This window comes from Hypanus sabinus, chromosome 18 (genome assembly GCF_030144855.1).
Source record: "Hypanus sabinus isolate sHypSab1 chromosome 18, sHypSab1.hap1, whole genome shotgun sequence".
Taxonomy (NCBI): domain Eukaryota; kingdom Metazoa; phylum Chordata; class Chondrichthyes; order Myliobatiformes; family Dasyatidae; genus Hypanus; species Hypanus sabinus.
Genome location: NC_082723.1, coordinates 67,263,572 through 67,276,289, shown reverse-complemented (window position 1 = coordinate 67,276,289; position 12,718 = coordinate 67,263,572). Strand labels below are relative to the sequence as shown.

Here is a 12,718-nt window from a genome sequence, read left to right as displayed (position 1 = left end):
AACTGTCCTAAATAAGCAGCTGCCCTGATTAACCGAAGGCCCAATTCATCAGAATCCACCGTATATATTTTCCAGTTTCAATGAAAGCTCAGCAAACAAAAACAATACCCATCATTACTCTTTTGAGAGAATACATTATAGTCCATTTGCATTTGAGCTGTCAAATATCTACATATCTTTTATTGCTTTTCTTAGGCTGTAACTGGATAACAATACATGTATTGTGTAATGTACATACACATGCAAAAAGCATCCAAGGAGTAACAAATCACAAACAAGAGAAAATCTGCAGATGCTGGAAGTCTCAGCAGCATGCACAAAATGCTGAAGGAGCTCAGCAGCCCAGGTATCATCTACGGAAAAAAGCAGTCGACGTTTTGGGCCAAGACCCTTCGGAAGGGATGGCGAAGAGTCTCGGCCCGAAACTTTTGACTGCACTTTTTTTTCCATAGATGCTGCCTGGCCTGCTGAGTTCCTCCAGCATTTTGTGTGTGTTGTAAGGAGTTTCGAGTTAAGTATTTAGAGTTATATACCTGAAAACACACACTCAACGTTTCAGGAACAGCTTCCTTCCCTCTGTCAGCAGAATTCTGAATAGACAACGAACCCATGTACACTACCTCAATACTTTTTCTCTATCTTTTTGCACTCCTTATTTAATTTAATTTGTTATATATCAGAAAATATCCGGAAGAAGATGGCACCAGCGAACAACACTACCAAAGATGACATCCTCAAGACGGTTCACAGAGCAGCTTCTTTACCCTCTTTCGCATCTTTTTATTTCAGATATGGTTCTGCTGCTGTTAGAACCTGTTATCTACATTCTGGCAGTGCGTTTTCGAACTGATCGGGAGATCTGGCGCTTTGCTGTCTCCAAGAGGGTTCCATGAGGCAGCAAGCAAAGTGTGCGACATGGAGGCCAGGAAGCCTGAAGACGGGAAGCAAGCCCGTGATTGACTCCATCTCTTGCAGATCAAAGCACTGAGAAAGATTGAAATCATCAAAAGTGTTCAGCGTCAATGACTAGAGCCTCGCTCTCCCTCTTGCTCAATGCTTCTGAAGGAAGGTCCTTGCGTTGAGCGATTTCTTTCTCTCCCTCGATCCTGTTGGAGCATGGTTCCAGAGCAAGGTTTACTCGACGCACTTTGCGCACTGTGGCCTCTAATTCAAGTTTATGATGTGTTCTAGTTTCTGGTCACTCCTTTTCTCTGTTGCTATCTTTGGGTGATTTTTGAATTGGGGTGGCCTGCAGATAATGAACACTGAGATATGCCTTTTGATTTTGTGTTTTACATTCTGTTTTTACTCATTTATTTTGTTGCTGTTTGTGGGATTTGTTATTTTCTTGCATGTGGAGCGATGGAGGGGTAAGAGAATGATATTTTATTTGAATGGGTTCCACGGTTCTTCTTTGTTCCCTTTCCCTTTGATGATTTCAATCTTCCTCAGCACTTTGACCTGCAAAAGATGGAGTCAATCACAAGCTCACATCCCATCTCCAGGCTTCCTGGACTTCATGCCGCACACTTTGCTTGCTGCTTCGTGGAACCCTCTCGGAGACAGCAAAGCGCCAGATCACCCAATCAGTCCAGAAACACACCACCAGAATGTAGACAACAGACTCTGTCTGTGGGGAAGATGAATCTCAGGGTTGTGTACTGCATGCATACTTTGATAATAAATGTAGTTTGAATCCTTTGAATATTTCCTACTGTAATTTACAGTTTTCTCTACTATTATATAGTGCAATGTACTCAAGCTGCAAAACCAACAGATTCCACAAAACACAAAGCATGCTGCCGATGCTGTGGTCAAATCAACACATACAAACAAGCTGGATGAACTCAACAGGTTTTCTACGGATACTGCCCGACCTGCTGAGTTCTTCCAGCTTGTTTGTATGTGTCGATTCCACAAAAGATGCCAGTGGTATTAAACCTGATTCTGATTCTCAGTAGGTATGGAAATTCTGTACTATACAATAGATCCTTTATTAAATGAGACACCACTGGGGAAAGAGAAAGAAAACAAAAGGCAAACATCTCAGTTCAGGAATGGGACACAGAGATTGAACACAAATGCCCAAGAGTGCTGTTCAATTACTTTTGGGACCAGTGTAGTTCAGCATAAATTAAAGACCAATAAAAGATAAGTGGAACTTTGGAAAGATTAAGATTCTTGGGCCAAATAATCTTTTCTCAATATGTACTTATGAACACATAACATTATGTTATATTGTTTTATTAATTGTTTTATGATGTTCCCAAAAAAACAATGATCTCACTTTTAATGACTTTAACTCATTATCTCATGTTCTCATTATTTATTGCTACTTATTTATATTTGCATTTGCAGTTTGTTGTCTTCTGCACTCTGGTTGATCGTTCATTGACCCTGTTAGAGTAACTATTCCATAAATTTGCTGAGTATCCCCACAGGAAAAAGAATCTCAGGGTTGTGTATGATGACATATATGTATCCTGATAATAAAATTTACTTTGCACTTTAACATATAGTTAACGTTTAGCCATATAAACACCATGGCTACCAGAGCAAGTCAAAGGCTAGAAATCCTATGGCATGTAACTCACCCCCTGCCCCCCAGAGCCTGTCCACCATCTATAAGGCTCAGGTCAGGAGTAAAATGGAACACTCGCCTGGATGAGTGCAGCTCCATCAACACACAAGAAGCGTGACACCATCCAGTACAAGGCAGCCCTTGATTGGTACCCCTTCCACAAGCATCCAATCCCTCCACCATCAATGAACAATTGCAGCAGTGTGTACTATCTACAAGATGCACCTCAACTACACAACAAAGTTCCTAGGGCAGCACCTTCCAAACCCATGACCACAACCATCTAGAAGGACGAGAACAGCAGATACCTGGGAACACCACCACTTAGAAATCCTCCTCCAAGTCACTCACCATCCTGACTTGGAAACATCACCGTTCCTTCATTGTCACTGGGTCAAAATCATGGAATTCCCTCCCAAAAGGCACCGTCGGTGTAGCTACACCTCAGGGACTGCAGCGGTTCAAGAAGGCAACTCATCACCACCTTCTCAAAGGCAACTAGGGATGGGCAATAAGTGCTGGCTTAGCTGGTGATGCCCACATCCCGTAAATGATTAAATAAAAAATACAGGAACAGTCAACAACTAATTCTGTAATAAAAACATTATTCATAAGCTTCAATTTAAAGGCAGGTTTTATGGCATTTAATGAGAAAAAAATGCATTGTGCTTGTTATTAATAAAGAAAGAAGTGCCAAGTCAGACTCAACCCTTGAGATTGACCAGGAGAATTGAAAAGAAATATCTATATATTTACTTAATATAGTGTACATTTAGTGCTTACTGATCTCCACTGACCTGTATGCTCTGGGAGGTTTCTTCAGTGGCTGCAGTTTCCATTTCTCCGGAAGGCATGGGGGTTTTCAAGGTTTGCAAGAAAAGTGCAGCTTTCTTTTTGCGCTCCGCCTGCAGCTGCCTCTCCTTGCATTCTTTTGAAGCCTGTGCGAGCTTCTCCCTTGCAGCTGCTGCCAGTCTGTCCTCCAGTTTCTGTTTAGCTGCAAGGAGCAACAGAAAGCACTAATTATCTTATACATGGGAGATTCTGCAGACGCTGGAAATCCAGAGCAACACACACAAAATAACGGAGGAACTCTGCAAGCTTAACAGCATTCTATGGAAAAGAGTAAACAGTTGACGTTTCAGATCAAGACCCTTCATCAGGACTGAGAACGGTGGGAAGGCAGATAGCTAGAAGGTGATAGGTGAAGCCTAGAGGGTGGAAAGGTAAAGAGCTGAGAAGAAAGGAATCCGATAGAAGAGGAGAGTGGACAATAGCAGAATGGGAAGGGGGAGGGGATCCAGGGGAAAGTAATAGGCAGGTGAGAAGAAGTAAAAAGTCAGTGGAGAATACAGGAGGGGGGTGGGGGAGTGGAATTTGTTCACTGGAAAGAGAAACCGAGTTGGAGGCTACCCAGATGGAATGTAGGATGGTGGAGGAGCAACACCTTAGAACAGGAAAAGTGGGCAACTAGAACTTACAGCATGAAGCCAAAAAATACACAGCTGTTTATTTTAAAAAAATACGTTGTTTTATACAGTTTGCGTAGAGCTTCACCTTTAATAGAACTGGTGACACTAAAGTAGAATTGATGTACAAAACATTAGTGTAAATTCTTAGTCACATAATAGGACAGCAATTAAAATTTAAACACAAATATTTAGATATATTATCAGCTCAATTGCCAGGATTTTACAAGCTAAACATACGAATCTTAAATTAGTTGTGTACATTTGCATTTCATTATAGATTGTGGATAATTTAGCAATCATTTGATTAAAAAACGGCTCGATGCCAGAGAGCAGATTTCTACATTTTTGCATACAAATTGCAATCAGCCAAGTACAAATTCTAGTAAGCAAATGAATTAATGAGAAGACGAAGATGAGAAATTAGTCATAATACCTTTGGTTTGGTGAAAACTCGACCGCTAACAAGATCAGAGAACCCGCTGGTCCTCTGAGTTTCCAAAGGACTGAACAAAACTTCAGGATGGATACCAGCACTGGGGGTTTATTAGCTCAATCAGCGGACAAAGGCATGAGAGAAATCCCTTTGCCGCAGAGAACCTGGTTTAAACCAAGCCTCGCTGTTGGAATAGAAAATTCTTTTATCTTGGTCAATGCAGAGAGCTCCACCATGGACAGTCCCAAAAAAGGAGGAGAGTTGGGCATGGGGCTAGCTGTTGTGTGCTTAATGTTTCAGTAATATTTGAGTAATCTTATATATATATTGGTTGATTAAACATTCTTGTTTGTTTAAATAATTCATTATCATTAGACACCCTCACCTAGGTGACCAAGTCTGAACACGTCATGGCTTGATCAACCATGGCTGGGTCTCCTGCGTGAGGCTGTCTGACGTTGAAAGACCCAAAGCACCTGATGGTCCCAGGCTATATCACGGATGATGTGTTCTGAGCATCGAGAGGTGTATTCTTCAAACTATGGCTTACATGTAAAAATACACAAATTGCACATGTCATCACACAACCATGCGATACATGCACATCTTGCTCAAAGTAAACACAGAGTTAGATCCATATTCCTGGACTTTTAACTAGTTTAAGGTTTTCAAGTTACAAAACATAACATTAGCAACCCTATCCCGGAAAAACCCAGAGCTACAGAAACATCAACAGAAGCTCCAAAGACCTCATCCTTGGGAGAGGCAGGGTCTTCCAACATGGGCTACAAGCTGGGGTGAATTTGAAAGCCTGGCCCAAGACAGGGGACTTTGGCGAGCTGCTGTTGGCGGCTTATGCCCCAGGAGAGGTGACGGGCTAAGAAGAAGTAAAGCAATAAACTCTCTAATTAAGGGCAATTACATTAACCTTCTAACATCAGGGAGTCTTAGATTCGCACAACAGAGAAAGAGGCCCTTTGGCCTATATGTCTGTTCTTGTCATCGGTTACCTGTCTATACTAATTCCATTTTCTAAATTCAGCCTTTAGTCTTCTCCCAAGTGTGTCTGCAGCCCTCAAGCCACTAAGTTAATTGGCCACTTAAGTACCAGCTCTGTCTGATAAACTGCTTCTTCGAAATTCAAGTGAAAATATATTCAAACCACGGACATGATCTGTCATTGAAGAATGGCGGAAGCAGTTCAGAAAGCCAAACAGCAATCAGGTTCCATCATTCATCAGGACTGGAAACACAAGGTGAAGAGAATATTTTATGTTGTAGAGAGATGGAGAATGAAACCATAAGGTATAGGAGCAGAATCAGGCTATTTGGCCCATTGAGTCTGCTCCGCCATTCCATCCTGGCTGATTTATTATCCCGCTCAACCCCATTCTCCTCTCTTCTCCCCATAACCTTTGACACCCTGATGAATCAATAACCCACCAACTTCCACTTTCAATATACCCAATGGCTTGGCCTCCACAGCCTTCCATGGCAATGAATTCCAGATTCACCACCCTCTGGCTGAAGATATTCTTTTCATCTCTCTTCTAAATGGACGTCCCTCTATTCTGAGGCTGTGCCCAGAACACAGGGTGCAGCCCAAGGTTATCGGGTAACAAAGTGGCAAACTGACAAGGTGAAACAGGGACACCACATTTGCTGGGAAAAAAAAACAGTAGTTGGAGTGTTTACATGAAATGTAAAGTCAATATTAAATCCCAGCACAAGCACGTGGAAGATGAAGTAATTTGAGCTTCCTATGTGTATTACACAAAAAAGTTAACATACAAGGAGTGTTTGATGGCTCTGGGGCTGTATTTGATGAAGTTTTAAAGAACGAGGAAGGATCTCATTGAAAATCTATCAAATATTGACAGGCCTACATAGATTGGATTTGGAGAGGATGCTTCCTACAATGTGAGAATCTGGGACCAGACAGCACCGCTTCAGAATAGAAGGAAGTCCACTTAGAGCAGAGATGAGGAGGAATTTCTTTAGCTAGCATGTGGTTCCAAGGAATAAAGTCTGAACCTATTCAATCTTTCCTTATAACTCAGGTCCTCCATATCCAGCAAAATCCTTGTAAATTTTCTCCACACTCTTTCCGCCTTATTTACATCTTTCCTGTCGGTAGGTGACTAAAACTGTACACAATGCTCCAAATTAGGCCTCACAAATGACTTGTACAAATTCATCATAACAACCTATCTCCTGTACTCCATACTTTGATTTATGAAGGCCAACATGCCAAAAGTTTTCTTATGACCCAATCTACCTGTTATGGCATTTAACAAATTACAGACCTTTATTCCTAGATCCCTTTGTTCTACTGTACTCCTCAGTGCCCTACCATTTACTGTGAAAGATCTAGCCAGCTTGGACCACCCATTTCCTGTACTCAAAGTAACCTCAGCCTTTCCAATCTAACCTTTTAGCCAAAGAACACTCTTAATTGGAACCACTGGGGTTAATTTTCTGCAGTCTCTTTGGAAGAGAATAAGGGATTTTTTTTTACAACCAAGTAAATCAATAATTATTGCCATTTCCATCTGTACGTTCGGCACTGCACTAACTCACAATACAAATAGAGTTCATCTGGGAAATCGGTTGCCGCTCAATAACTTAAATGGATGCTGATGTTTCCAAACAATTAGTCCTGAAAATTTCATATTTCAATTTGTAAACATTACAGATCAATCAGTATAATCATTTAAGTGCATAAAAATCTAATTTAGTAAGGAGAACTCATGCAGCTCCACCATTAATTCAACTTTTAAATGGTTACTGAACCGACAATACAATAGCTTGAGAACATTCACGCAGAGTTCGTAAAGACTGCAATTGGTGCTTCATTACTTGGAGAGCATAAGTGAATGAAAAGAAAAGCCTGACTTCATAAACAGTTGGGTGCATTGTACCCCTGCAGCCACTGCTGTCCGAAGAGATGCCACATCTGATATGCGACTGTACTACTTGGCATCAATCCAGCAAAACACACTCTGAAGATGTACCAGTTGGTAGATTGATTGGTCATTGTAAATTGTCTTGTGATTAGGCTAGGATTAAATCTGTGGATTGCTGGGCAGCATGGCTTGAAGACCCAAAAGGACTTACTCTGTGATATATCTCAATCAATCAATCAATAAATATTCTCAGGCTAGTATATGGTGACATGCACATACTCTGTTGCCTCAGAACCCAACCCTACACCCGCTCTTCATGAGAGGTGGAAACGGGTAAAGCCAGCCAACAGGCCCTGGTGAAGCTGTGTAGGCCAAACCCCTGTACATTAGACACAATGGATTACAGAAACAATGATGAACTCCAACCACAACATCAACTTTGGACAGTGGAGACAGGAGGTTGTTGATGGCGAACGCTCCCCTGGGAGCTCAGGGTCCAAGAAGATGGGCTTTGATAATAAATTTACTTTGAACTTTGAATGGAGGTCACTTAAAGCCAGGATCCTGTCCTCGTCGCTGTCTGTGTGAAGTACGCATTTTTGTCCTGCGAATGCATGCCCCCCCCCACCCCAACCCCCTGGTCTGGCTCCTTCTAACCTCCTGAAGACGGGTGGGTCAGTGGGTTAATTAGTCCCTCCAGTGCAAATGAATGGTGGGGGGGAAGAGCGAGGTACAGGGAAGGTGGGAGGAATATGATGCAATTAGTGTAATCGTAGAAGGTCGGTACTAACTTGGAAGGGCCAAGGGCCTGATTCCGTGCTGTGTTACTCAGTAACTTGAAAAAGAAAGTTCAAGGTTCAAAGTAAATTCATTATCTAAGTACATGTATGTCACCATATACAACTCACCTAGGGCCATTCAGAGTAAATACAAAGAAACACAACAGAATCAATGGAAGACCACACCCAACAGGACAAACAAGCAACCAATATGCAAAAGACAGCAAGCTGTGCAAAAACAAAAGGAAAAAATAATAACCATAAATAAACAGGCAATAAATATGAGGGGGGGATCTCACTGAATCCTATCGAATGTTGAAAGGTCTCGATAGAGTGGTTGTGGAGAGGAAGTTTCCTGTGGTTTTGGACCAGAGGGCAGAGCCTCCGAATAGAGGGATGTGCATTTAGAACGGAGATAAGGAGGAACTTCTTTAGCCAGAGGATGGCAAATCTGTGGAAATTCATTGTTACAGATAGCTGTGGAGGCCAAGGCAACAGGCATATTTAAGTTGACAAATTAGTCACAGCATGAAGGGATACGGGGAGAAGGCAGAAGTTTGGAGCTGAGGAGGAAAATGAATCAGCCACACTGAGATGGCGGAGCAGACTTGATGGACCAATTGGCCTAATTCTGTTCCAATATCTTATATGAGATGAAGAGTCTTGAAAGTGAGATCAGTTCAGTGTTGGGTTGAGGGAAGTTAGCCGCTTTGGTTCAGGAGCCTGATTGCTGAGTTAGTTAAGTGGCTGCTATTTCAATCAGAAAGCATTGATAGTGTGCAAAACCCTCAGTGAATTATTTCATAGAATCAACAGGATAAGGCCAATGAGTAACTTGACAAATCATGTTATCCATAAAGCAATAACTTGCAAAGATACCGCAACTTTTTACTCTTATTGAGAAATATCTGCAAACCCTCAAAGCATTTTACGCTTAGCTTCGGCTATCTAGACCGGCAACTTGTCATTCTCTTGGACTTAACTACGCTACAAAATAAGGGTTGATTCCAGTTTGCAGTTCAAACCGGTCTCACTTACATTGGTGGCTGCAAAAATACATAATCATTAATCGGGGTGGCTGGGGGGGGGGGCAGGTTGCTTGAAGGGATGGAAGGGCCTGTTCCATGCTGCATCTTAATAAAAAAAAATTTCCAATCCTTTGCAGGCAAGCTTTCCAACCATGTATGTGTAAACATAATAACCATATTTACTGCACTCAAATCCAAGTGTATCTGTAGACACTTACAAAACTACTCCACTCAAATCTAAGTCTGAATGGCTCCATCTCCACCAAACTCTGGCGACTGAGTTGCTGAGAGGTCCTTCACCTACGAGACGGAATGATGCAGCTTGATCTGTGCCACATTTCTATGGTTTGCTCTTTTCAGCATCCATGTTATTTTGCTTTTCAACTTGAACTTGAAATCTAAACACATACATATACAGTAGATCAACTGGACTCTTTCAAATGTGTTTTTATATTCTGTGCATTTTTTCGTTCTTTCTTGTCGCTGTGTGTATGTGAGGGTGAGTGTGTGTGTGTGTGTGTGTGTGTGTGTGTGATGTTTTTGCTGCTGTTAGTGCAATTTGCATTTTGTGCTGACGGGGTCAGGGGGATGTTGATGTTCTTGCTGTCATTTGTGGGATCTTTTTTGCACATGGAAAGAGGCGATGCTCTTGTTGACATTTGTGAAATACACTAATTTTTTGCATGGGGGGAGGGTTGATGTTTTCCTTTGAATTGGCTCCATGGTTTTTGTTTCGTGGTTGTCTGTGGGGCAGGCGAATCACAGGGTTGCACACTGCACACATATTTGGATAATGAATTAACTTTGAACTTTGTAAAAGTATTCAGCTCCTGTTTGTTCACATAGATGAGTATTACAACCAGGGTTTTTGATCAATTTAAGCGATTTTTAAAAATTTGTGAATCACATGCTCATTTTTTTTCCACAATAAACCCACCAAAATATAAGGAAAATAAAGTATGAAAAAACTAAAAATTCAAAACCCTAAATGTCAACAGTTCTAAAGTATTCATCCCTCTTTGCTCAGTACTTAGTTGAACTACCTCTTGCATCTAATATACCCAGAGGTCTTTTTGGATAAGTCTATTAACTTTGCACAATATGATGGAGCAAGATTTGTCCGTTCCTCCTTGCAAAATTGTTCAACCTGTGCCAGGTTAGTTGGGGAGCGGCAGTGGACAGCAATCTTGAGGTCTTGCCAGAGATGTTCCATCAGATTAAGGTCACGACTTTGACTGGGTCACTCAGACATCAATTTTCTTTATTTGAAGCCACTTCATGGATGCCCTGGAAGAGGCTAGCAGGCTTTTATCCAGGACCTCTCTGCAATTAGCAGCATTCATATTCTTATCAATCCTGACCAGATTTCCAGTCCCTGTTGCTGAGAAGCATCCTCATAACATGATGCTACTGCCACCATATTTTGCAATAGAACTGGTGTTACCTGCCTGATGTGAGTATTAGATTTACACCATACAAAACACTCCGTGTTTAGGCCAAAAAGTTCCACTTTATTCCTCACCACATCTTTACAGTATCTTCTAAGTAACACTTTGCAAAGTCTTTACTTGCACGGATGTGCTTTTTTTCAGCCAGATCTTCTTCCTTGCCACTCTTCCATAAATACCTTTTTTGAACAAGGCTTTAGATTGTGGAACCATGAATTTCTTCTCCAGTTGCAGCCACTGATTTCGGCAGCACACTCAGAGTAACTGTTAGCATCACAGTAGCCTCTCTTACAAGTGCCATTCGTCTCCAGCGATTAACTTTAGAGGGGTGGGTAACCTGACCCAGGCAGTGCATTTTTTTCCACATTTTCACGATGGACTGCACTGTGCTCCAAGGTATGTTCAGTGTCTTTGAAATGGTCTTGTACCCTTCCCCAGATTTGTGCTTCTCTATTATCATTTCCTTGACTTGTCTTGAACACTCTTCTTTTCATTTTGGTTTGGTCTGTTGAAAATCTACCATATTGTTGGACCTTACAGAGAGAGGGGGGTATTCTTATAAATTCATTGAAAACAGGTGATCCTCCAACTTTCTACACCAACAAATATGGTAAATTGGTAAGGTAATATACTGCACCCGAGGAAAGTTAACGTAGAAATTACAAAGGGGATGAATACTTTTTCAGCCTCACAATTTTGGTTTTTAATCTTTAGTAAACTGTTGAGATTTTTGAATTTTATTTTGATGCACAACGTTTCACAAATTAGCTCCAAAAAAAACCTACTTCAACATATTGTAAATTTAGAAAATGAGACAGTAAGATGTGAAAATAGTTGTAGCAGCGGAACAGTTTTTCAAGGCACTGTATAATCTGACAGACATTGAAATCATCTAGGGCCATAACGCAGAAAAGAATAAACCATTTTGCCAAATTTCCAGGGATAAATATTTCCACAAATTCGCAAACAACAAACAAGTCTGGATGGGGTCTGTTTTTCAGACTCAATGGTTAACAGTGAAATGCCCAGTTCAGAGGGATGTCAAGGGATGTATTATGTGTCACTGGCATAAAGCTTCTCTCTAATTCACAAGGAACTTTAAAGAATCCCCATAGGAAATGCATAAATCCAGCAAATGTAAAGTGTAAAGCCAAGAGAGCTCTGTTTTAGAATTTCACCTCCCACGTCACCTATTGCCGTATGAAATCCGATGTCTCAGAAAAGATAGCAAACATATCTCTGATGCATCTGAGAACAAATTTCTTACAGTAAATAAGGAAAATATTCACTCTTGATATTTTCTTTAAAGTTTAAGGCTCATTTAATATGAAAGAATGTATGCGGTATACAACCTAAAATTCATGCTCTTCACATACATCCACGAAACGAGATCCCATAGAATGAGTGATACAACACCAAGCCCCAAAGCCCTTCTCACCCCACCCTTCACACAAGCAGCAGCAAAAGCATCATCCCCCTCCCCCACTTGTGCCAGCAGAAGCACTCACCCTACCCACCCACCCCAACATGCAACAGCAACAGTAACAGCTGTTTACATGTTCAATTAAAAACAGAATACAAGGCTAACACCCTGCAGGATTTTCATTCACATTTACATCAGTTTTTCCAAATGTTACCAACTTCAGGTTCCTTAAGATTTTAATACACAGAAGTGGTAGTGGGGATAAGCTTCCCATGGCCTGCATCTCATATAGCCTCTGTCAACCAAGTCCAGCTCCTGGCCTTCATGTGTGGCTTAGCTACTAAACCTGGCAGAACTGGTTCTACTGATAGGAGAAGGGACAAAGGCCTTAAAACCAACTGTTTCAGACAGATAGGGAGGAAAACTCTGGCCTCAAGCTCCGATACCATGTAACTATACCCACTCATGGGGGAAGCTTTGGGAATAAACATAGAGGTAAAATCTAGAGCTGGAGTCCCTGAAGCTGGCTGGCAATTCCTGTGACACCGCTGGTGTCAAACGGTTCCTTTGGATTCTCAGCTGCGTGGAGAGGGGGAGCCTGCGGCATGGACAACAGCTTGGTCTCCATATCGTACTGCCCTGGTCTGCGTA

At 41.5% G+C, this 12,718-nt stretch overlaps 1 protein-coding gene across 6 annotated transcripts in view; it reads right to left on the bottom strand.

The window, feature by feature from the left end:
* Nucleotides 1-12,718, bottom strand: part of sfswap (splicing factor SWAP) — a 176,474-nt gene that overhangs the window by 69,843 nt on the left and 93,913 nt on the right. For all 6 annotated transcript variants that reach the window (XR_009516562.1, XR_009516563.1, XM_059994587.1 and 3 more), the window contains one exon: nt 3,379-3,575. Coding sequence is in view for 4 of the 6 variants with exons in the window: in XM_059994587.1 (XP_059850570.1) it covers nt 3,379-3,575 (197 nt within the window). In the remaining 2 variants the exon portion in view is untranslated. The remainder of the gene's footprint in view (nt 1-3,378; nt 3,576-12,718) is intronic.